General features: G+C 40.1%; 1 protein-coding gene across 1 annotated transcript in view; it reads right to left on the minus strand.

The window, feature by feature from the left end:
- The window catches only part of MPP3 (membrane palmitoylated protein 3), a 42,914-nt gene extending 20,995 nt beyond the window's left edge, over positions 1 to 21,919 (minus strand). Inside the window, exons 1-13 of the mRNA XM_031966364.1 lie at positions 21,643 to 21,919; positions 20,347 to 20,426; positions 19,098 to 19,216; positions 18,322 to 18,399; positions 17,487 to 17,567; positions 15,988 to 16,125; positions 14,468 to 14,549; positions 11,735 to 11,820; positions 8,748 to 8,822; positions 6,567 to 6,763; positions 3,886 to 3,950; positions 1,766 to 1,786; positions 606 to 647 (exon numbers count right to left, since the gene is read on the minus strand). Of these exons, the coding sequence (XP_031822224.1) occupies positions 606 to 647; positions 1,766 to 1,786; positions 3,886 to 3,950; positions 6,567 to 6,763; positions 8,748 to 8,822; positions 11,735 to 11,820; positions 14,468 to 14,549; positions 15,988 to 16,125; positions 17,487 to 17,567; positions 18,322 to 18,399; positions 19,098 to 19,216; positions 20,347 to 20,371 (1,009 nt within the window). The 5' untranslated portion in view covers positions 20,372 to 20,426; positions 21,643 to 21,919. The remainder of the gene's footprint in view (positions 1 to 605; positions 648 to 1,765; positions 1,787 to 3,885; positions 3,951 to 6,566; positions 6,764 to 8,747; positions 8,823 to 11,734; positions 11,821 to 14,467; positions 14,550 to 15,987; positions 16,126 to 17,486; positions 17,568 to 18,321; positions 18,400 to 19,097; positions 19,217 to 20,346; positions 20,427 to 21,642) is intronic.
- Between the last annotated feature and the right edge of the window lie 1,290 nt (positions 21,920 to 23,209).

The raw sequence follows: 23,209 nt of genomic DNA on the forward strand, positions 1-23,209 counted from the left end.
CTATCTATGGACCTTAGGTTGGAAGCCCTTGGTTTAACAATTTACAAGAAGGAAAATCTATAACCTCCCAAAATTGGAGTCCATTCTAACTCTGGACAGCTGTAATGGCTGGGGCTTTTGTTCCCCTAATCTCTTGTGTTTATTTACCTCTTTGCATCTTCCATCTAGTTCTGCCCCCTGAGGCTAAGTCCACCAAATCTAATCTCTCTTCCCAGTGACAACTTCCAATTCTTTTAAAACAGTTAACAAACATCAGCTTGATTTTCTCTGCTCCAAGTAACTAAACACTGGTCCACCCCCAATTCCTTCAAGTAATTCCTACATTTTAAAGTCTAGATCAGGGTGGGAAACCCTTTTTTTTTTTGACAAGGGCCATTTGGATATTTATATCATCATTTGAGGGCCATACAAAATTACCAACTCAGAACTTAATTATGAGAACTCAAGCAGGGGGAGTCTGTCATACAGCTCATCATCTGTGGTGTCAGAGAAAGGAAGGAAGTCTCCCAGATTCATCTGGTAGCTCTGCTTTTGCTCCCTTTTGGACTATTATATAAGGCACTGGCTACATCTGGGTCATGAACAAGAGGTGGGGGGGTCCTTACCGATGTAATGTCCATTGTAGTAACCCTCACAGTCACAGTTCTCTGTAAATCAAAGAGAGAAAAAAGAACAAGGAAATGAGATCCAGATCCAGGAGAGAATGCATCTCCCCTGCAGTGGGAGGGACAAATTCATATCCCAGAAGGGACTGTAGGGGCTGAAAGTTGGACAACAACAAAAAAAAAAAAAATCACTCCACTCTGCTCATTTGCTCAGGACCTGAGGGAAATTAAATGAGGCCTTCTGGCAGATGACCCAGAAGGAAGCCAGGTAGAAATCTTGCTGGGCTGGCAGCCTGAATTGCTCTCATGTGACTGTGGTGAACCTGTTGATTTTCTGACTTTAGGCCCCAAACAGCTTTTCTAAATTGGTTATCCAAAAGCTTTAATAGCTTAATGCTATACTAAGGCTTTTGAGACAATCTATATTTCAAGAGGTCATCAGTAGCTAGCATAATCCCCTACCTGAGTTACAGAACACTTCCTAGTCTCCCCCAGTTGGCAGAATTAAGGAATCAAGTCAGGTTTAAAGAAGAATTTTAATACAGAGGGAAAATGTAGGTCTTCTACCCAGCACTCCTTCCTGATCCCTTCTAATTATCCAAGAGAACATCTTAGGATGTTGGGAGATAGGGCAGGGGAACAGGATCAATGCATTTAGATAGGTTGAGGCAACCTTTTGCTTGCTAGGAAATTAGCTTTGGCACCAATTCAGATGCCAAAAGATCAGAAAAGTAGGTATGTTTGCTAAAGAACATGTGAGGATCACACAAAAGCCCATCCCCAACACCCAGGGAGTCTTAAATTACTCTCCCCTCTCAACTAGGTTAGACAATGGATGGCTTCCAGTGCCAAAGAATCTAGAGCAGGAAGATGACTGAAAAACGTAGTCTAAATCTTTATTTTACAAGTAAGAGCTTGTCCAAAGTCACACATGTGGCAAGCAGAACTCAGAGTCAGATATGAATCCAGTGATGCTATTTCTCCAGAGAAAGATGTGTGAATAGCAGAAGAGAATACGAAGCAAGCACAGGATAGTGGTTGGAGGTGGTTTTTTTTTTTTAATATCACATAATTTGTGAACAGCTGTCAGACATTTGAGGGGAACACAGAGGAGGACAGAGGCTAGTTCTCCCTTCCACCAAAACAAACGAAGAGCCTACCTTTATCACAAGACTGATCATCTTCCGTTTGCACAAAAGACAGATAAAGCAGAATTAGAAAGCAGAAATGTGGAGAAGACAGCCCACTGCTGAGGGGCATCAGCTTCCCTGGGTGCTGAGGAACTCTCCATATGTCCCCTTTTCCTCTGCCCCAGCAAACCAGTGACCTGAACTGAAATGGATTATTAAACCCAGCAGCTTTGGTTTAATTAGTTTGCCTGTGTTTGGCTCATTAAAAACCCAGAGGAAACCAACTTCATTACATGCATCTTAAGCAGCCTGATTGAAGCTAATTTATTCATGGGCACCTTTTGTTTGTCTGTAATTTCCTGGGGACAGTTTTTAACCAGGAACACTTTGCAGTTGGCTTCAATGCTGGCCTTAAAAACAAGCAAAAACTTGAAGGAGACCTGCTCTTTGGTGGCTGAACAAGGAAAGAGATCATATTGCCTCCTTCCTCAGGGATTGGAATTACTACTGACTTCAGAGCACCTGTTTCCATTCTGAACTTGTCACCAATTCAGATGCCAAAAGATCAGAAAAGTAGGTGTGTTTGCTAAAGAACATGTGAGGATCACACAAGCCCATCCCCAACACCCAGGGAATCTTAAATGGCTGAGGCTATGTTCATTCAGGGGTAGAAGAAGATAATAAAACACACCTCCTTTTTTACTCTCCCCTCTCAACTAGGTCAGACAATGGATAAAGCATTGGAGTCAGGAAGAGCTGAGTTCAAATTCAACCTTACATATTTACTAATGGTGAGACTCTAGGCAAGTCCCTTAACCTCTGTTTTAGTTTTTTCAACTGAGGGAAATTAAATGAGGCCTTCTGGTAAATGACCCAGAAGAAAGCCAGGTAGAAATTTTACTGCTCTCATGTGACTGTGGTGAACCTGTTGTTTTTTTTACTTTAGGCCCCATACAGCATTTCTATATTGATTAATTCAAAAGCTTTGATAGCTTAATGCTTTTGAAGCGACCTTTATTTCAATAAGTCATTAGTGCCCAGCTATAGAAGGGGGATAATAAACAAATGAAATAGTATTTTTAAAGCACTCAGCTCCTATCTTCACATTTCTATTAACTTTTATCTAGGGACCCTCACAAGCGCCAAATTTCCAGTCGATTGTAAATTATTTCCTTCTTCTCTCCCTTCCAATCCTCTACTGCCCTTCCCACCAAAACTTCACAGGAAGATAGCAGGGAAATCTAAAATCATGCAATCATAGAATGTTAGAAGGGAACTTAAAACCCATCTAGTCCAGTCCTATAATTTGATAATGATTGATGGTGATGAGGATGATAGTATTTCTATAAGACTTTAAGGCTTGTAAATCTCTCTAAAATTATTTCATTTTATCCTCACAACAATGCTAGGAGGTAAATGGCATTATTATTCCCATTCTACAGTTGAAAAACTGACGCAGAAAAAAATGAAATCACCTGATGATAATCTCAGAGCTAGTAAGTATCTGAGGCAACTCAAGTCTTTCATACTACAGGTCTAATCTTTTCTTCCCTCTGCTACAGGGGAGAGAAATATCTAAATTTACAAAATTAGCCGAGTGAATAGCTAAAACCAAGCACCACATCTCCTAACCCCAAATCCACTGATTTTCCCATTGTGTGAAAATCAAATTGGGGGATTTATTATCTACTTCCTGCTTTCTTCTCCAGTTTACTGGAGTAACTCATACTTTTGCAGAGTTTTCAGCTTTAACAACCTCGTGAAGGTCATGCAAGTATCATCATGCCCATTTTAGAAATGAGAAAACTAAGACTCAGAGAGATGATATGACTAATTGGTCACAAAGCCAAGAAGTATCAGAGTTGGCATTTGTACACTCATCCATTATGAGTGTAAATTCTTTGAGAATAAGAATGATTTCATTCTTCATACTTATATCCCCAGCCATTGTCATAATCCTTAACACATAAAAGGTGCTTTAGAAATACTTGTTGATTGATCCAGCTGGTGGAAAAATTGCCTAATTCCAGATCCAAAGCTCTTGCCATTTCACCAAGTTGGGCTCCCTCCCCTGGACCTAAACCCCAAGGGTGTCTCCCCCTGGGGCAGAAGCATTCTCTGCTGAGATTCTCCCAACAAACCCAACTTACACGATGGCTTTTTGATGCTCCGTGGGCTCTGCAAAGTACCCATGGCTCTCCTGTAGGTCAAGCGCCTATAGAAAGATGCAAAAGGTTACCTGGGATTGAGGGACAGTGGAAAGAAAAGCCCTAAGGAGCTGAAGAGCAGGTGGCAAACACCTGCTACCTGCCTTTGTTGTAGAGTGAACTCTAAATGACCTTCCTTGGACCATCAAAAGACATTTTTCAAGGGAGTTGGTTAGAATGCTGATAGAGGCAGGACAGAGAGAATTGGGAGGGGGGAGGGGCAATCAAGTGCTCCTTCTGTGGCCTATTACTTGGTTATCTTATCCTAGCTAAGTGTTCCAGGAGTGGAGGCTAAAGAACGCATCCATTCATCAGGAAATCACTCTTCAACAGAAATCAGGTATATCCCAAATAATAATAATTAATAATATTACTAACTCCTTAGCTAATTTAATTTTAATTACTATTACTAATAACTCTTTAATATTAATTGCTTTTTAAGACTTGCAGAGCATTCAATAAATATTAGCTCATTTGATCATCACAATAATCCTGTTACATAAATACTGTTGTTACTATTTCGAGAATGGATCTCCTATCTTTCCCTGGCTGGAAGTGCAACAACCGCCCACAGGGCCCAGTACTGATCTGCTTGGAAGTTTTGACATATTCCAATTTTAACCTGGCTCAGTTAACTCCTCCTTAGGTTGCCTTGTGCTTTTTTTAGGGGAGTGGGCAGAAGGGAAGTGGGGGGCCCTCATACCATATTAGGGCAAGAATTAGTTCAGACCCCTGATTAGCTTTAGTCCTACTGCAGCTCAGAACTCTAAACTCAAACAAAGCTCATGCTTATCAGCAGGAATTACAAACCGTTCCACCAGATACCAGTTCCTATACCCTGAGGTAGATGTCACTATTATCCCCATTTTACAGATAAGGAAATTGAGACAGAGAGGTTAATGGTAACTAATAAGTAAGTATTTGAGATAAGATTCAAACTTCCTCATCTTCTGGATCTTGTTCAGCATTCCTCTGCTCCATATGCAGTAGATAATAATAATGATTTAAATAGCACTTACTACTTGCCAAGCACTAGGCTAAGCACTTTACACTTATTTCATTTGTTCTTCACAACAGTTATAGGAAGTGGGTGCTATTATTATCTGCATTTAACAAATAAGGAAATTGAAACAAATACAGATTAAGTGATTTGCCCAAGAGTCACACAGCTAGAAAGCAGCTACAAAGAATTAAATAAGTCACTGGCTAAGATAGCTAAAAAGAACCTTAGAAACTATCTTGAATAATATGTTCACTTTACAGAGAGGGAATACTCAGGAACAGAAAGAGGAAGCAATCATAGTATACCTAAAGAATATTTTTAAAAGCTACTGCTGGTCAGCAGAGGACCAGTGCTGGAGTTAGGAGGATGTGAGTTCAAATTCAGCCTATTCAAAACTTGCTAGTTGTGTGACCTTAGGCAAGTCACTTACCTTGATTATCTTTTTTTTAAAAAGTAAATGAGGTTAGATTATTCCTACCTCTTTAAAAAGAGAGAGAGGGGAAAGAAGGAAGGAGAAAAGGAGGGAGGGAGGGAGGGAGAAAGGAAAGAAGGAAGGAGGAAAAAAAGAAGGAAGGAAGGGAGAAACTATAGGTCAAAAGAACACAATTTATTATTTTCCTAGAATAGTCCTGACAACAGACAATGTATCTGGTATCTGAGATCCACAGAGAAAATCTTATTAAATTGAAGGAGGGCCACAATCTACATCAATAGAGAGAGCACCCAGACTGATTATATCTGATTACATATGATTATATCTGAAGTACCAAAGGAAGAAATCTCTTAGTCTTTAGAACTAGGAGAGACCTTAGAAGTTATCTGGACCAGCCACCTCCCACTCTTGGATTTGTTCAGTTGTGTCCAATTCTTCATGATTCTATTGACATTAGTTCTTAAACTGTGGTTCATGATCCCATATAGGGTCTCATAACTAAATTTACAACCACTAAATTATGATTGTCAACAAATATTTGATTTGTATACCTACTTTATATATCCAGGGTGACATAAAAATTTCTCAGGCAAAAAAGAGTCACAAGTGGAAAAATTTGAAGAAGCCCAACCATAGACCATAGCATGCTGATACTGTCCATGGGTTTTTCTTGGCAAGTATACTGGAGTCATTTGCCATTTTCTTCTCCAGTGAATCAAGGCTAACAGGTTAAGTGGCGTGTGTGTGTGTGTGTGTGTGTGTGTGTGTGTGTGTGTATACATCTCCCTTAACTAACCAGCCAACAAGCATTTATTAAGCATTTACTACAAAAAGATAACATGAAATGTGCCCCATCCTCACCAAGCTTCCATGCAATCAGAATAAAGTGTGTCCATACAGTACCATACATATATACAATGTATATAAAATGAATAAAAGTAATGGGGGAGAGGGAGGGGGAGTACCAAAGATAACATTATTTTCATTTTATAGAGGAAGAAGTCACAGCTCAGAACATTTAATAGACTAGCCAATGCTCTTGATACTTACATATCCAGGACTATCAAGGGAGGAATTCACACTGGGGTTTTTCTGTAAGCCCTTTTTTATCCACTCTTGCATGCTGCAGTTCCAGCCTCCGTCCCCCCAGCTCTGCTAGGTCCCAGGTGACTGATAATATAGACCCACCTTTCTTGGAACTGCTTGGAGGGAATGAGACCGGCACGGAGGTTGGTGTCCCCTACACGCTTCGCCTGCCACCATGTGGGGTCATCTTGGCTCACCACTTCAAGGATATGTCGTCTCTGAAAGGGTAACCCTGCCTCCTGACAGGGGATAGCTTTGTCCTCCCTGGGGTTGTAGTGGAAGAGAGCCCTCATGAATACCTGAAAAAGGAAAAGAATCTTGGAGTGAGGGTCCCAGACTCTTCTGCCAAGGGAAAGCTCCTTCATAGCCAAGGTGAAGCAAGGGGAGGAAGAAGAAGATACAACTACCTGGATGATCAGCCTTTGAGGGAAAAAAATCAACATCTACATAATCTGTTGTCTAAATGGTCCTAAAAAACTTCCATTTAGCTGTAGTGTCAAATAGCCAGCTCTGGCTTTTATGGATCTATGTAAACACTTAGTCTAGTTCTGAGATTGCAATCCCAAATTTATGATAATAAAGGGACACTTGGATTAAACAGAAGTAAAAGGAGTGAGGGGATCCTCAAGGAGATTACTGCCTTGTCTTCATCACCACTCTGGTTTTTTGTTTTGTTTTGTTTTTAATGGCCAGGCTCCTGAGATTTACATAACAATTTCTCTTGTAAACAATATTTTCTAGTCTTGAAAAATATGCATATATTCCAGCTAAAGACCAAATTGTAATTAATGTTCACTGGGAGAGATGGATTAGCTTGGAGAATAGAAAATTAAACAGAAACACATGTATGAATTTGCTGATTGTTCTTTCTTCTCTTGTGGGCATCAGTTATTGTTCAGTTCAGTCATAGATTAATTCCACCAACTGAGAGAACAGTAAAGACAATGTGCCAACATAAATATTCATTTTCTTTTATTTTTTAGAGAAATGACAGCAGTCTTCATTAAGGATTTTCAGAATACCAAAAAAGGATATTTTTAAAAGGCAATTAATTACTAGCTATGAAAGCAAAAAAGTAATCACAAGCACAAATGATTGCTTCGACAAGTTCAAAAATTATTTCTGATATACTAATAGCCAGAGAGTTCAGTTGTTGTTAAGTTATGTCTGACTCTCTGTGACTTTTTTTTTTTTTTTTTTTTTTTTTTTTTTTGGCTGAGGCAATTCTGGTTAAGTGACTTGCCCGGGGTCACACAGCCAGGAAGTGTTAAGTGTCTGAGGCCATATTTGAACTCAGGTCCTCCTGACTTCAGGACTGGTGCTCTATTCACTACATCAACTAGCTGCCCCTTTTTTGTGTCTTCTTTTAGGGTTTCCTTGGCAAAGATACTGGAGTAGCTCACCATTTTCTTCTCCAGATCATTTTACAGATGAGGAAACTGAGGCAAATTGGGTGAAGTGACTTGCCCAGATAGTAAGTAACTGAGGCCAGATTTTAACTTAGAAAAAGGAGTCTTTTCCAGTCCAGACTGGACTTATCCACTGTGCCACTTTGCTGCCCCAAGCTAACACATAAATAAACAAATAAGAAATATAACTGCTGGAATATAATAACTTCTTGGTTATTAATAATAATGATGATTATCATTATTTTTATAGTTATTATTATTATCATCATGGCTATTAATGGAGAAAGCACCTTAAGGTTTGTTAAGCACTTGACACACATTATATCATAACAACTCTGGGAGGTAAGTGCTATTATCATCCCCATTTTATAGATTGGGAAAGTGAAACTGAGATAAGATAAAACTTGCCCAGTGTCACGCAGGAAGTAGGTCTGAAAGGTTGGATTTGAAAAGCCTCTCTGGCTTTCAGGAATGTATCTCTAACATTCATTTGAAATACAGCATTTTAGCAGCTTTGTCCTTTCTCATCTCAACTATCTGATGCTGTAGTCAGTCTCACATTCTACCCTGATATGTTTCCTCCCCTATGTAGAGATCCTGAGGGAGAAATGAAATTATGCGCTGTTTCCAAGTGAAAATCTCATTTACCTCAGTGGCCAACGTGGTTTCCCCTCACTGGTAACAAAGTCAAGTCACCTTCTATGATATGCTAACCAGTAGGGCTTGGGTGAGGTAACAGTGATAGAGACACTAGCACAGGCTACTAGAAAGAAAAGGGTCAGTTAGCTCAGGGTCTCTCTCACTTCCTCTGTCATCTGTTGAAAGGCCATTTCATCCCCAACCCTCAATCCCCACCTCAGGGGACAGTTTATACCTTGCTATCTTTTAATCGATCTTCTTCTTTGATGGCTGGAATGATTTTTAAAGTGATAGATCCTTGGGACTGGGCCTGAAAAGTAGAGAATATGGAAAAAAATTCTTCTTAAATGAAGTTCATTTCCATTTTTTTCCATTCCTAAAAACTCAACTTGAAAAAGAAAGAAAGGAAAGGAAGGAAGGAAGGGAGAGAGAGAGAGATGGGGGGAGGGGAGAGGGAGGAAGGGAGGAAAGAAGGAGAAAGGAAGGAAAATAAAACAGAAAAGAAGCAGTTTTCCTAAATTTTCTGTATATCTCCCTTAATAGAAGTATCTACAAATAAAAAAGATGCTCAGATTGACTCCATATTTCAGCTCACTCTCCTGACAATGAATTTTTCAAAATGCTTCTTTCTTATTGACACATTTTGTCCTTTACTGGGTTTCAATTACTTTCTTCTCCTCTCCTCCTGTCTTCATCATACCTTTTTCTCTTCCTCTATTTCTTCACTATTACCTACCAATCCATAATCTCTTGTTTTCTATTTTTTAGGAGATGTTTTTGAGGCTGCCCCCATACATGCTTCTTCCAATTGGTCTTCTATTTTCTAATCACATTCTTCTTTTCTCTGCTTTCCTTCACTCTTTTTAAACTGCTATCCATCCTGGATGCTAATACCCTAACCCTACTGGTGAATGCTCTCCCTTTGACCAATCGGACAAAATTGTACAGATTTTCCATTTGCAACTTACTCTGACATCAAGAAGAGAGGAAGATAACAAATAAGCATTTATTAGGCACTGATTCCATACTCTGTCATCGGTACCATGCTGAACATTTTACAATTATTAACTTGATCTTCATAACAACCTTGGAAGGTTTTTTTACACCAATTTTACAGATGGGAGAATTGAGTCTCAAGTTAAGAGTCACAGCTAGAATGAGGGCACTGGTTGAAAGTAAAGTTGGATCATCCAGATTCAAATCCTGTCTTTGCTATTTCATTCAACCAACAAGAATTTATTAAAGTATCTTTCTATTTTGAGTTCCATGTTAGACTTGGGAAGTAAAAGATGAAACAGGCACTACTTTTGTGACTTTGTTGTAAGTCATTTCTCTGGGTCTCAGTTTTCTCATCTGTGACCCAAGGGAGTTAGACCAAATGATTTCATAATAGGTGCCTTCCAAATCTAAATTTAAATTGAGTAAATTAGGTCACTTTCCCCAAGGGAAATAGTTTCTAGGAGTTGGGGAAGGGAGGTAGAGGCCTTTGTAAAGGGTCCATCTGATCCAAGATCCTTTCAAATACCAAGCTTTCCAACCAGATATCTCCAAAATCTTTCTAACTTTCACATCATTGACATGAAAAGTCCAGGAGAGTGTTTGAGGGACAGAAGGGCAATGACCTAGAGATGAAAGAGATCTCAGAGACCATTTAGTCAGACTCCCTCTTTTTAGAAATGAGGAAACTGAGCTCCAGGGAAGTTAAATTATTTGTTCAAGTTTACACAGTTACTAGAAACAAGTGTTTTGATTCCCAGGATAGTACTCTTGCGATATATCATGTTGCCTTCCTCATTCTTTTACATTCTCCAGGGAGTCACTTAGCTAGAAATCTGGGGGAATTTTCCTACACCTCACTTGCAGAACTATAAAATGGAGATAATAGTATCTGTCCTTCAAATGTTGAAGGGGATATGGGGAAAATAGGATATTATTGCATTGCTGATGGGGTTCTTAATTGATCCAACCATTCTGGGGAGTAATTTAGAGCCACTCCCAAGAGCTAGAAAGTTTTGCATACTCTTTGACCTAGCAATACCACAATTATGACTGTATCCCAAAGAGGTCAAAGGAAAAGGAGAAAGACCTGTATTTGCAAAAATATTTATAGTAGTTCTTTTTTGTAATAGAGAAGAATTGGAATTGGAGGAGATGCTCATTAATTGGAAATGGCCGAACAAGTTGTAATATATGATCATAATGGATAATTCTGCTTTATAATAAATGATGATCAGGATGCTCTCGGAAAAATCTGGAAAGACTTGCATGATGCAAAGTAAAATGAGCAGTACCAGGAGAACATTGTACACAGTAACAGTAATACCATAAGATAATCAATGGTGAATGACTTGGCTATTCTCAGGAATGTAATGAACCAAGACAGGGGATATAGTGAAAAATGCTATGTACCTTCAAAGAAAGAATTGTTAAAGTCTTAATACAGATCAAACCATACTTTTAAAAAAAAACCCTCTATTTTTTGAAGGGTTTGGTTGGTTTTTTTTTGGGGGGGGGGTTGGTCTGTGATTTCTTTCACAAATTGTTTGCCTTCCTAATGAATGGAAAGGAAGATGAAAATTTAAAACTCAAAATAAATTTTAAATGAACGTCCCAACATGTGGTTGGAAAAAAAATAAGATTTAAGAAAAATAGCAATAACTTTCCTTCCTATTTCACAGGGATGTTTTGAGGACAGAATAATCCTATGTCAGTTTTGGCAGCAGTTAGCTTTTGTCAAAGAGTTCACAGTAACACCTCTCCTATTAAAATGGGAGTTACTAAGGCTGGATGTGATGATGAGACATAAGGATTGGATGAGGGGGGATGAGGAATAAGAAATCTATAAGATCTGAATCCAAATTCTTCTCCAGTCCCTTACCTAAGTAAGATGCTTGCTTTCCCTTTTATACAGACTGTATCCTATAAATACTCCCTCAGCTAATTACCTCCAATTCATGCCATATATATCATTTGTACATAACCATTTACAATGTTGTTTCCCTCTTACTGTAAGCTCCTTTAGGGCAGGGACTGGATTTTGCCTTTCTTTCTTTGTATATCTCACACTTAGCACAATGCCTGGCACATAGCAGGAACCTGATAAATGCTTATTTACTGTTAAATGACTATAAATAGGAAAGCAAAAATATTAACCTTGAGCCCTTTGGGCTCCCAGAAAGTCATCAAGATGAAACACCCCCAAAACCCCAATGAAACACTCACCAGAATTTGACTGATTTCATCCGGCCGCTTATGCAGGACCACAATCCCATTGACTTCCCTCAGCTCATCCCCAACATGTACCAAACCTGAAAAAAGACAGGAGGTAATGGATGAAGGAGGAGGAATTGTGATTCCTCATTTTCCACCTCCTTAACCAAACCACCAGTGACCCTGCCTTGTCCCGTGAAGCACTTGTAATAATGTCACCTTTAATGTTTTGAAAAATAACAATAATTCATTCTATTTCTTATTTACAAATAAATTCCATGCTTACACACACACACACACACTCAACTCAAAGGAGGGGAGCAAGTTTAGAGATACAGGAAGAAGGTTCATTCACTGAGAAGCATTTATTAAGCACCTATTATAAGGTAGATAGAGGACCAGTCTAGAAGTGAGGAAAACCTAGGATTGTGCCTCAAACATAATGTGACTAACTGTGATCCTGGGCAAGCCAATCAATAAATATTTATTAAACACCTATTAAGTGCCAGGTGTTGTACTAAGCATTTAAGTTGCCTCAAGTGCCTCAAGAATAATTTTAGGAATACAGTAGTATGAGAATTACTTGCAGCAAGCAACATTTTTATAGAGTTTCACTTTATGACAGCAAAGGTCATGAGTTTGTATTCCTACTGGCACATGAGCTGAACATCTGCTGCCCCTGACTGGATGAAACTGCTTATTGAAATAGGGCTGATTGCATAAGTCAGGGTTTTGTTGACATTTTTTTTGATATTGTTGAACATATGGGCTTTTTCACAAAAATGTCTTGAAATAATTGAAGAAAATCATAACCCTTTGGGGAGGTCATCCACTCAGAAATCCACATTATGTCAAATTCCTGAGCTCACCTTCTAGCGGGGTCTTGGGCAGCCTTACCTTGCCATGTCCTGTTGGAAATCTCTGAGGTTAAATCTTCCCTATTCCAGTACTGTCTTTCCCTTTACCCCTCCCCCATGCCACGTGCTCTCTCCTAACCCCACCATACCTTGTAGTGTCTGTCTTAACTCCACCATGCTTTGTGGTGTCTCTTCTGACCCCACTTTCCTTCTTATTGCTAGCTAGCTCTTTTGGGGTGCTAAGCTTGCCAGCTAAGGTCATGTCTCAACCTCATGGAGTGTTTCCTTTCTCCTGGTAAATGGCAAATTCCACTAGGGAACTTGCCCTTTCCTTCATTAATTATTAAAACGCCTTTCTATGCTCTCCTAACACTATTTCATATTTACCATTCCTGATGTCTATTTTATTCCTTTTTTTTGTCTGTAACCTATTGCTTTAAATAAATCTACCTTTTGCCAAAGAGAATGGCCATTGTGAATTCTTCACATGACCAAACCCCAGCTTTTGGTTCCTACCATCATCTGGTTTCTACATCAACCACATCATTATATATGTTAAAAAATAAATATAATCTATAATACATTATAATATATTATATGTGTGTATATCTGTATTCATATAAATAGCTACATATAGCTATAGAGATTATATAGAGATAATCTATCTATATGTCTATATTTATACCTATCTATATATATATCTCTATCTATCTATATGACTATATATATATATATATATATATATATATATATACACATATAAACAAAAGCTCTCTGGAGGGTCCTCAGTAATTTTAAGAGTATAAAGGGGACTTGAGAACAAAAAGTTTGAGAACCACTCATTTAATTGTTTTACTTTTCCCAAGTAATTTACACATCACTATCGGAGTGCCAGAGGAATTGCTGATCCACACTAGTGGAAGAGGTTTCCACACAGGGATTTCTTTACATCAATAAAATCATAGTTAAAACACTAAAAAAAAAACCAAACCCATAAAGCACTGTCTTGGCACAAAGATCAAATGAAAATATCCCTGCCTTCAAAAAGCTTACATCCTACTGGAAGGGTACAAACAAGCCAATAAGTAAAGATAATGTAATTGGGGTGGAGTCGGGGGGGGGGGGGGGGGAAATAAAGTCTTAACAAGAAGGCAAGTCAGAAAAGGCTTTCTAAAGGAGGTGACAAATACCTTGAGCTCTGAAGGAAATTAAGAGGCAAAGGTTAAGAAGTGCTTTGGGAGCTAGCCTGTGAGAAGGCAGAAAAGGATATTCTTTAAGATATCTTAATACACACCCATCTCATTGCTTCTATGTCAGTAAAAATAAAAAATGTCACAAAGTTTTAAAAACCTTTGAAGCTAGAATCCCCATGTTCTCAGGGGCTGGGATGACAGATTGTCCTTTGTTCCATTTACTAAATAGGAATTGCCCCCCTCATCCTCAAAGTTCTTTGTGGTCTATGCTTACTTTACCTAAAATAAATTTCTTTTTTCTTTTTGGACTTTTGATAAGTACTCCATGTTTACCTTACAGCAGGAACTCAACCTTTTTTTGGATCATGGAGCCCACTGGTATCTGGTGAAGCTGATAGACTACTCAACATCATGTTTTTAAATGCATAAAATAAAATATGTAAGATTGCAAAGGAAAACAATTCTAGTAAAATAAAAGTGTTGTTTTTCCCTATCCAGGTTTACAAACTTACTGAAATCTATCCACATAACCCTGAGAACCACTGGAACCCAGGTTAAGGATTCATGCCTTAGAGAAAATTGAAGTTTCCTTCAACAGGAAAGGAAACCTATGCTCCTGAGACTGCTGGTATATGTCTCCCCTGGGAAGTTTGGGGGACAGTATAGCATTTAAGTAGAATGACTCCATCACTTACCACTCCGATCGGCTGCACCCCCTCTCATAATTCTGGCCACAATGACTGCCCCTGAGTGTTCATCCCTCCTGATAGTAGCACCCTAAATCAGACCCCCAGAGAGAAAACAAATAACTGAGGTGAAAATACCAAAGTCCAGTTCCCTGAATGCCCTTTCTTCTGATTCCAGGGAAGGCTAGGCAAATTGGGTTTGGGGTTGGGGATGGGGGAGGGAAAAGATTCTCCAACACTGAGAGGAGACAGAGTTCTCCCTTACATAAGATATCCCTCAACAGGAAAAGTCAATGAGAAAAATTAGAATACCACTATGACTATCTTGCATCTATACAGTCAGTCAGATACTTATTAAGTTTTTCTCAGTGCAAAGTATTGGTAGAATGAATTAAATTAAATCTTAAGATTAAGCCAGAAATTCTGGTGCCTGTGGATCCCTTCTCAGCATAACCTTTTTAAATACATATAATAAAATCCATAGGATTACAAAGGACATCAATTATAATGAAATAAAATTATCAACAATTTTTTTCAACACTTTTTTAAGGTTTATGGACTACAGGTTAAAAACCCCTGGTTGATGTTTTCATACCTGTTATTTTGTTTCTGCCTGTGAAATATTATACCCATTTTTCAGGGGAAAAAACTGAAACAGGAGCGATCTCCATCTCTCTAGCTAAATGGTTTCTCTAAAATCATCAAGCACCAGATTTGAACTGAAGCTATTACCCACTCCCACCCCTAAATCTCAGCCCTAAATTTTTAGCAGGAGAACAAATTTTAGCCAGAATCCACAATCACATCAGCAGAATTAGAGAGGGATGACCAGGGCTCTATATTTTCTCAAATGTGTTTGAAAGGTTGAGGGAGAGTAGGAGATTGATGAATAAAGTGACTTCTGATGTTTCAAAGAAGGGAACAGAAAAACTATTCCCCAATTTACTAAGAGAGTGGATGAGAATGAAGAAAGAAGGAAGGGATAAAGAAGGATGGAAGAAGGGAGAAGAGGAAGCCAAAAGGGAGGAATGAGGGGAAGGATAGATGAGGACTAAAAGGAATTATGTGAGGAATAAGAGTAGGGGAGACAAGAATAGGAGAGGAGGATGGGGGGTTGATAGGAGGAAAAGATGGAGGAATGAGAGGAAGGGGATGGAAAAATGAGAGGAGGGGAATGGGAAGATGAGAGGAGATGAATGGGAGAATGAGAGATGAGTGGAGGGAGGAATTAAAAGGAAGGGATGGAAGAATGAGACAAGGGAGATGGGAGAATGAGTGGAAGATAAGAAGAGAGGAATGGGAAAATGAGAAGAAAGGAAGCTGAGGGAATGGAAGGGGAGGCAGAGAATTGGAGATGAAGGGAAGAGAGAATGGGGGTAAGAATATGGGAAAATGGGGTATGAGAAGTTGGAAAGAAGAAGATGAAGGGATGGGAAAAGGGAAAAGAGTGATAGGAAGAGGATCTATTAAAGGATGGGGGAAGACAGATTAGGGGAGAGTGTAATGAGGGGGAAGTACAATATACATACCAGAGGTTCTTTGTTTTTCACAAGACGGACAATTTTCACTGACTCCTCATTAAAATCTTCCTCGATATTCTCAGGCAGAGGGGGAAGAACAGGGTCAAAATTCTTCTGAGCAACAGTATCATGTACCATGAGCACAGCCTGTAGGGGACCAAGGAAAGCTGAGGGCTAGGACCCCTAGGAGACAGACAATGGCCCTGTGGCAGCCACTGCTCACAGACTCATCAGAAAACCACCACCATGGAAAGGCTTCCTAGGGATGTTCCCAACAGAAATGTCCCTGACTTTGTAGCAAGAGTAGCCCTTCAGGGCATGGCTGTGGCCCATTCTCCCCATATGGCATTAACATCACACACAAAATACATGAGTTGAATGAGCTGTGACTTTTTTTTTTAAGAGAAATAAAATATATGCCCAGCAATTAGTGAATGGCTGAATAAATAATGGTATATAGATAAAATGGGATGGAAATGAAGAATATAAAGGAATCTTTCTATGAAATGACAAGGAACAAAGAAAACACAACCAACAGAACAGTTAGGGATTGGAGACTTGTGTTTTCTCTGGTACAGAGAACTCCCAAATGAGAACAATCCTTCTACTAATCCAAGTTGGTACCCCTCTGTAACTTAGAGTCTTGAGAGAGTTGCCTAAAGCACTGAGAGGTTAAATGGCTTATACAAGATCACAAAGCCAGTATTCAGAACAATAAACACAATTTTTTTCAACCAAATCTGTAATTCCATCAATGTAGGAAACTTTCAGAGAAGAAACTTCTACCAAAGCACAATAATGACAAGAATGTAAATAAAGGCATCAGAGGAAAATAACACAGTTTCGGTCAAATGACAGACTTTTAAATGCATACAGGGATGATTTCATCTTTCATTTTTGTATCCTCAGTACCTTGTACATTGTTGTTGTTGTTCAGTCATTTCAATTGTGCCTGAGTCTTCATGTGCCCATTGGAGTTTGCTTTGCTAAGATACAAGAGTGATTTTTCCATTTCCTTCTTTAGTATATCACAAAACCAGTAAATGTCTGAAGCTAGATGTGAACTTAGATGCCACTAACTCCAAGCCTGATGCTCTATCCACCACATCATCTAGTTGGCCAGTCTTACACATAGTAAGTGCTTAATAAATGCTGTTGACTGGTTGATCCTTCCTTTTTGTTGCCAGTCAGTAAACTAACAGGGAAAGTATTTTCTAAAAAATGTTCCTTAGATTTGAGAGGAGAATGAATAGAGTTAAGAAGAGGACAAGTGGGGGCTAAAAGAGATGAGGAAAGATGGAAGGATGGGGAATGGAGGAGAGGAGGGGAAATGGGAGGAGGAGAGCATGAGGGATAAGAGAAAAAGGGAAAAGATGAGATAAGAAGATGGGAGAATGAAGCGGAATAAGAGGGGAGGAAGGTGTTTGTTGTGTTAAAAGAAAATATATTAATGCCATTAAGAAAAAAAATTATCTGGGTAAGGACTAAGAAATGCCAGGGGTCAGTACCCTGAGATGGGGAGTGGACAGCAGCTGGAGCAACTCCCTCTCATCACTGTGAACTGATGCAGCTTGTAGCTCTTCTATAACCTAAACACAAAGAGAACACCAGAGGAAAAAGGGAATTAGCTGAATGCTAAAAAAAATTTCCAACTAATGATAGATTTTTCCAATTGTTCCTAAGCAGTTTTTTTGGTCAAAATAGCTGCTCTTGGGACTTTTGACCCATGGTCCACCCCCAAACCAGCTGCACAACAAAGGAGTCTTATTACATCCTTTGCTCAGGAACTGGGGGATCAATTCTAGGCTTTATAAACATCCCAGGCTCTGGGATGTAGACATGGGAAATCCCTGTTCTGGCTCACAGCTCCCCAGTTAAGAACTTACCAATAAAAGTTAATGGGTCAAATTTAGAGCTGAAAGATCTTATTCAATCTCTCTACTTTAGAGGGAAAAAAGGGAAGGGATTAAGTGATTTCCCCATTGTTTTGAGCAAGCTAGTGGAAGAAACAGGACTTTAAAACCCAATTTCCATAAAGTCTCCAACTATTATGATTACATAACATCTTAGGGATCATCTAGTAGAATCCTTTCATTTCTGAAATGAGGTGCAGAAAGGATGAGTGTTTTGTCCAAGGTCAAATAGAAAGGCAAAGACAGAGTAGGGGAAATTTGGGGGGGGGGCTCACAAGCAGGGCTCTCTCTCCACTAGACTGTGAGATGTTCAGTAGAGAAACAAAGGGGAGAAACATTCTGTGCTTTTTAGTTTCCAGGGTGAATGCCTTCTAGATAAAGACAACTTCCAATACAGAGAGTGGGAATCTACCAGAGAGGGGACACTTACATCTTCTGCAAGGGCAGTGGCACTGTGCAGAACAGGAGTTGGGCTCTGTCTCTCATAATAGCGAAGTTTCTCATGAATCTGAAATGACAAGTGAGGGTTCTGGAGAGTGAATACAAACCCAATTAGCTCCCCAAGCCCTCCACCCTGACCAAAAAAGTAAGGATTTGGGGAGAACGAACTGTAATCTGGGCCCCAAAGCATGTTACAGGCCACAAGGTTAGTCACTCTATAACAGAACTCTTTCTGAGCCAGGGGAAGAACAGAGCTTCCTGAACACAGAGGAATGAATGAATGACCTTTAAGAGTGCCCAGGGAGCTAAAAACATCTGGAAATTCCAACTGGACCACATGAAATTTAATTGAACAAGCATTTATTGATTGTACATGTATAACTTAGATTATTTGCTGTCTTGAGGAGGAGGGGAGGAAGCAAGGAAGAAAAAATCTGGAACACAAAATCTTATAAAAATGAATGTTGAAAACTATCTTTACATGTAATAGGAAAAATAAAACTATTGAAAAAAAAGAACAAGAATTTATTAAAGCACCTTCTATGTGGCATGCATTGGGGATACAAAAATGAAATACCCATATGCTTGTAACAAGGATTTTGTTCTTGTTTCTCAATTGGGGAAGGTGTATTTTCATTGGTTGAAAAAATAATAAAAAGATTATTAAAATTTGCTTAAGGGGAAAAAATGAAATAGCTCTGCCCTCAAAGACTTATAATATGCATGGGAAAAAAAACGAGCAGTGGGAATGAAACAAAAGTTTACCTTCATTAAGTAACTGAGGCTTTTCTCACTAAAGACATCTCTCAAGAACCCCATTTCTTCTTTATGGTTGGAGTCTGGTCTGAGCTGAGAGGTCAATAGGGCCAGGGTTTCATGCAACCCTGAGGAAAAAGGAAGAGAAAACAAAGAGGCAGGTAGAAAATGAAAACTAAACTGGGAACTTCCTTTCCTAGGAAGTTCAAAATTATAAGGAAAGTACTTTGTTTCTTTTTTTTTCCCCTTTTGCTGGGCAATACAGATTAAATGACTTGCCCAGGGCCACAGAGCTAAGAAGTATCAAATGCCTGAGGCTAGATTTGAACTCAAGTCCTCCTGAGTCCAGGGCTGGTGCTGTATCCACTGCACCATGTAGCTGCCCCCACCAAGTATCTTGAAGGTCATGTAGTCTAATCCTTTCATTTTATACATAAGGAAACTGAAATCTAGAAGAGAGATTTAATAATTAGCAGAGACAGGATTTGAACCCAGGTCCTCTGACTCTAATCTCTATTACTAATTTTTCAGGGTAACCTCCATTTTTCCTTTTACTAAAAATGTAAATTTTAAATGTAACATAAAAGACTTCAGACTGCAAAAAGATTTTGGACAATCATACACTAGTTAAGATATATCAAGAATTAGTTCTACTCTTTTTATGCCAGATCCCCGTTTAACTAACACCCGACTCTATTTAACTGGGGTTGAGACACCTACTAAAAAAAACAAATGCACAATCCCACCAATAAGACTGGGGAGGTTCAGTGTGGTGAGTCCCAAATTCGTCTATAACAAGTCAATATAAAACACCTTGCATGAGGCTCTTTCCCCAATTAAGCTCAGAAAATATTTTCTAACTTATATTTCCCTCAACAGTGTTCTAATCTAAACTTAAATCTGGGAACATTCTGTTTCAATTGTTTTCAACTTTTTGTGACCCCATTTGGGATTTTCTTGGCAAAGATACTCCAGTGGTATCTGCTCCACTCACTTGACAAATAAGGAAACTGAGGCAAACAGGATCAAGTGACTTGAGTGGGGTCCCACAGCTAATAAGTGTCTGAGGGCAGTTTGTAATCTAGGAGATGTCTTTCTGACTCATCCTGGATACACTGTGGTGCCCTGCCCAAGAGGATCCTTAAGATCTTTAAAGCTGGAAGATTTAAAGGTTTTAATAGGTTCCACTATTATTTAATTTTCTCACTGCCTGATTTTTTTCCACCCCAATCCCATGGGCCTTGGGAGAGAAACTCACCTGAATCTTCAGACAGCACTGGCATGCTTGTCCTCCCAAAGGAAACTTTCTGGTTAAAATGAGGCTTCTTCTTCTGTTGCCTAACATGGGGAAGAGAAGAGGGAAGGAGGTTCTGCCCCAGGATTCATCCGGCCAATAACTAAGAAGTGTCTATATTCAAGTTTAGTTCTGATTAAGTTGTAGGACATGGATCAAAGAGGTAGCCCAGACTAGAGATCTTGGACTTGATATGACTTTAGGCAAATCACTCCTTTAAGGTCATCAGTTTCCTTCTCTGTAAAATGAAGAAACTACCTTTGATGGCCCCCATCCAACATTAACATTCCATGGCTCTCAGATTTTTCTTCTGAGGATGAAAATGTATTGTGTTTCTTTATGGCAGGCTTTGGCTCAAACAAGTTAATTAGTTTCCTAGCTGACCATTCAGTGTTTTTCCCTATGGAGACACTGTCCCTCCTGCCATCTCTCTTAAGATACCCTTGAATGTACCTCTGCCCTCTATCAACCAGTCACAAATCAACAAGTATTTATTGTATGTTCATCATGACATTCCCTTTCTTTTCTCTTCCCTCATTTTACCAATCTTTCAAGCTCCAGGACGAAGGGAAAATAGAAAACGGGAGAATTGAAAATCAAACCAATGAGTCACCCAACCTAGGATTCTACCACTAATAGCCCTTAAGAATGGAGTGGCAGTCATATCCCTTTTTGGGGAGGCTGGAAAGGAGGAAGGGAATGGTACCTTCTGATCCTCTCCCACCCAACCCATAACTATAGCAGCCAGAGATGGATTTCAGGGATGTGTGTACCTTCCTTTGCACCCCTCTTCCCAAAGTTCTCATCCCGCCTGACTCCCTCCCTGGGTGATACTAGAAAGTCCGGATCTCTTTGGAATTGGGGAAATGAAAAAGAAAACCTGTAGCCGGGAAGAGGTTGTAGGAAGGAAGAGAAGAAGGGTCCTGGAGATTGCTAAAGGGGAGGGCCTGGGAAGGATGGATGCAGGGGCAGCGGGAAGGGGAGGGGGAAGAGGAAAAAAAGATTCAGAGAAAGGAGTATGTTTTAAAGGAAAGAAATAGGGTCCCTTGGGGTCCAGAGCAGAAAGGGTCTGAGCGCCCAGTTGGCCCCCTCTCCAAGCAACGAGCTCTTTGAGAGGCAAGCTCTCTATGAAGCCGGGAATGTGTGAGAATCGGGAACTGCTGGCCCATACGATCTACTCTCTGCAGACCCTCTCCTCTTCTCCAGTGTCCTGGACCTCTCCCTCCTTCCTCAGCTCTCCCACCGGAGAATTCTACCTACCCTCAGTTTTAGAGCTCTGCCAAGCGGGGTCCAGGGTCCAGGCGCTGGGGGTTGCTGTCCAAAAGCTGGGGCTGCTCTTTTGCCCAGGCCGTTCCAGCCTCTCGCTCCGCCTTCCCTGGCTCCTCCCTGCGCTGCCGCCGTCGGGTAGCGTGTGGGTGGAGGAGGAGAAAGAGCTGAACGGAACAGTAGGAGACAGATCTGATCCCCCACAGAGTGTGGCGCCGCCCCTCTAGCTCGCCCCATCTTTCCTCCCTGCTCATCTCCGAAAGAGCCTCTCACCCGTATCCTCTGCCCTCTATCCCTCAAAACATTCATCACCTCATCCAGACCTTTGCAGTTCCTTCCTCACCATACTCTTCGCCCACCTCCCCCTCACAACTGGCCCCAGAAAACCCAATTTCTTCAAGCCTATCCTCAACCCACTTGGGTCAGGCTGACCTGAAAATAGAATCTAATTTTATCAAGGCCGCTACTTGTTATGTATGTTTGTGCGGAGACGGAGCGGGGGAAGAGAGGGGTGCTTAAGGAGAGAGAGTGGGGGAGAACGATGTGTAATTCTTGGTGAAAAAAAAAATGAAAAAGAGGATGTGGAGGAGGGCTTGAAAAGAGAGCCCTGGGGGGCTGGAGAATGTGTGCATTGAGGTGTGAGTAGAGCGAATGTTAGCAAAGGTCTGCAAAGCATATATGTACTGATACGCTGGAGGTGAAGAAGCATCCTTAGAGCAGGTGGATGTGTGGATGTGTGTGGAGGGGGGTGGGGCAGGGTTGTGAAGGGAGGGATAGAATAATATTCTGGGGAGGGGGTGGTCAGAAAGGACGCCAGAAGCTGACGTGTGTGTGTGTGTGTGTGTGTGTGTGTGTGTGTGTGTGTCTGGGAAGGAAAGGAATTTAGTATCTGGGAAGATGTCCAAAATATATGACAGGAAAGTTGGGGAGGGTCCCCCAAGGATGTTAGCTCACAGAGAGACTAAACTGGGGTCCCGTCATAGGGAAAGGAATGGAGAATTTGCATGGAAGATAGCGTAGAGGTAAATAAAATCAACACGACTGGAATCCTTAGCACGTGGGCAAATGCAATACATTTGGGACCAATAGGAGTGTAAAATTTCGTTGTGAGCATCACTACTACAAATTACGGATCAATGTTTTGTTGACTGGCCAGACTTAAAAGTACAATTCCCCCCCTGAGATCCAGTTTAAAACACTAGCTCACAAAAACCAGATGTTTTAAAAAGGATAGACTGAGCAGGAATCTGTGGAGAATGACATGGGAAGACAAAAGATAAATCCCCCAAACTGTGTTTCGCATTACACAAAATACCTGATATAGAAGAGATCTCAAAGATCCATCTAAACAGGAAGCCTCTCTTCGCTGACTTTGTTGCAGTCCTGTCTCACTTAAGTCCAATTCAGTAACAGGTCAAAACATTACTCTAGTGATGTCATTGGTCCTCTTCCAGAAGGAAGGATGATCAACTGAATGAAGGTCATTCTTCCCCAGTTTAAATATTCTCATTAACATGGAATTTTCTCTCTTCCAAGACAACTCATTTTACTTTTGGATGGC

This window comes from Sarcophilus harrisii, chromosome 4, assembly GCF_902635505.1.
Source record: "Sarcophilus harrisii chromosome 4, mSarHar1.11, whole genome shotgun sequence".
Classification (NCBI taxonomy): domain Eukaryota; kingdom Metazoa; phylum Chordata; class Mammalia; order Dasyuromorphia; family Dasyuridae; genus Sarcophilus; species Sarcophilus harrisii.